The following is a 2,533-nucleotide window of genomic DNA, read 5'->3' as shown; positions in this document are numbered from 1 at the left end:
TTTAGTAACGATTGTTGTTAGGATCGATATTTTGATTAAAGAATTAAAAAATATATTTATTATAAATATTATAGGAGAACATAAAATAAAAAAATAATGAATTATACAATTTTACATATCTCAATAAAAATCATTTTTCTTTTAATTTTTTAATCAATACTATGAAGATACTAATTAAGATTTATGTTAGATGTGAAAATTGAATGTTCATCTTTTATTTTAGGTTTAGGAGGGTCTGCACTGCACTATGCAGATGCACGCCAAAGTGGGTATGATTAATCAATTAAACTCGCCTTTCTAATAATTTTTACATGCAGCTCACACCCATTATATGTGGATATTGTGTTCACATGACAAGTACATGCAACCATATATATTCGCGTTGCGGTTGCAAGCAATTGGCACACTAAACGAATCAACTTGTATTCTTGTCAGCCAGAAGCTAGCCTTTTACTCCATCGTTTTTAATTAATTGACAGACAAACTAACCTAATCTTATAGCACAAACGATTGCTATAGCTCGCTGGATGGAACAAGTAAAATGACAAAAACGAAAAAGAAAAGGGACAAAAAAGAAACAAGGTTATTGTGTATTGTTTTGCCAAGGAGACAAAGTAAAGATTAATGTGCGGCTTATGTTGATCCTAGCTTATAATTATTGTGCTTTGATAACGAGAAATTCGTAAACTTAACTAAATGACAGTTGATAAAACTATAGAATATATAAAGCTGTTTTTCTATATAGTTAATTATACCACATAATTATTTTCTTTTTTTTAGCTCAAAGCCAAATTGGAAGTTTTCAATAAATAAGAAAGGTTTAATTAAGTAACTTAAATTAATTAATTAATAATTACATAGATAGAAGAACAACACAAATATGGAATCAAATGAAGTGGTCACATGCAATCTGGGAATTGACCTGGTACTATACATCCTTTAATCTTTAGATTTTTTTTTCCCTCTCTCTAAGCCTTACCGTCTTCAGCGGGTCATAGAACAAATGGTGGCAACATGCATATATATACACTGTAACACAGCATCGACAATTAATTAACATGCTTCTGATGCTAATTAATTAACACAAAGGCGCCACCACGAGCGGCGGTTTGTGCGGCGGCTTCTCGACGGTGACAACGATAGTCTCCGGCCGGGAAGGTTGGCACGGGCAAGGCATGGCTATGAACTTAGGCACTTCATCCCCAGGCATCAACACCGGCAAACTCTCACCCTTGCTTTGCTTCACCTCCTGCACACAACAAAAAGACAATTATAATTATAATCAATAATTCAAACTCCGTACAAGTATATAGTTACTAGTACTAGTAGTACATATTTCTAGTATAGTATTAAACTGTAATTATGATGATACATTTAATTTGTATAAATGTGCATGGGCATAGTTAATTTGATAAAAATGTCGTTGTAGTGTATAGAGAGATGGGTACCGTGTAGGGTTGGGATTGGGTGTGGGAGGGAGCAGGGTGGGGATGAGAAAGAGATTGACGGAAGGAGCGTAACTTGTCCCAGTGGTAGCAACAAGAGAAGATGCCGCTGAGGCTGAAGATGATGATCAAGAGGAGGGCAGTGCCCAAGGGGAAGCCGAGGGACGGTCGAGATGTGTCCATGCGAGGTGGCGAGAGATCTTGGCCCTCCATTATGCACACTTGTTGTTGTTGTTGTTGTGTTTCCGAGTGGCCCTGGTATCATTGAGGAAGAAGGGGCCAAAATTTAGAAGAATGTGAAGAGAAAAGAAAAATCAGTTTGTGTGAATGAAGATTCAAGAGAGAAGTGGCTTTGGGTTGGAAGAAAGTTGGAATATATATAGAAAGTAATGATACATAAATTATTATTTATTGTAAATATTTTTTTCATCTGTTCCTTTTTATCACATTATATATTTTTTGTTATTTATATTTTTTTCTTTTTCTTTTTTTTGAGTGTATGATAACGAAGTGATATTCCGAGTGTTATTAAACATTTTTACATATAAAAGGGTAGAGAGAGTGTGGTACGGAAGGTCGGTGGACTCATTTGGGTTTGGTGTTGGTCGTGACTGACAGCGATGAGCGTTAACAAAAGCTGCTTTATTATGCTTTAGCACCGAGGCGAGGAGAGGATTTGGTGCATGTTTGGTATGATATTTTTTATTTTTTATTTTTAAAGATAATTATTTCTTTTTTTAATTTTCATCAAAATTGCCATCAATATTATTTGGAGTTGCTAGGCTCCTTGGTACATAAAAAATTGGTTTTTAATAAAATCATAATTGTGGTAAGCAGGAAATTAACTCTCAACATCAGCATGCTTGTCCAAGAAAACCAAAGAATAATAAAAAAAAACAAAAAACAAACCAATGCGGCTATTGGAAGGCATGGAAGGCTGTGGGCATTTTTACACCATTCTCACCACTGTCTTACTTTATCTCTCAAAAAAATTCCCTCCAATGGTCAAAACTCATTTAATTTCTTACTCTTTTATGTTTGCATACAATTTTCTGTTCAAAAGTCGTAAGATAATTTTATCGAATTTT

At 34.4% G+C, this 2,533-nt stretch overlaps 1 protein-coding gene across 1 annotated transcript; it reads right to left on the bottom strand.

Annotated features, from left to right (window-relative positions):
* Nucleotides 1-806: 806 nt before the first annotated feature.
* Nucleotides 807-1,808, bottom strand: LOC114408970 (uncharacterized protein At5g65660-like). The gene is made up of 2 exons (XM_028372219.1): nucleotides 1,449-1,808; nucleotides 807-1,249 (listed from the first exon to the last, which is right to left on the bottom strand). Exons 1-2 carry the CDS (start codon nucleotides 1,656-1,658, stop codon nucleotides 1,079-1,081), a joined length of 381 nt encoding a protein of 126 aa, XP_028228020.1. The 5' UTR covers nucleotides 1,659-1,808; the 3' UTR covers nucleotides 807-1,078.
* Between the last annotated feature and the right edge of the window lie 725 nt (nucleotides 1,809-2,533).

Source organism: Glycine soja, chromosome 1, assembly GCF_004193775.1.
Source record: "Glycine soja cultivar W05 chromosome 1, ASM419377v2, whole genome shotgun sequence".
Lineage (NCBI taxonomy): Eukaryota > Viridiplantae > Streptophyta > Magnoliopsida > Fabales > Fabaceae > Glycine > Glycine soja.
This window is presented reverse-complemented; position numbering and strand designations above follow the sequence as displayed.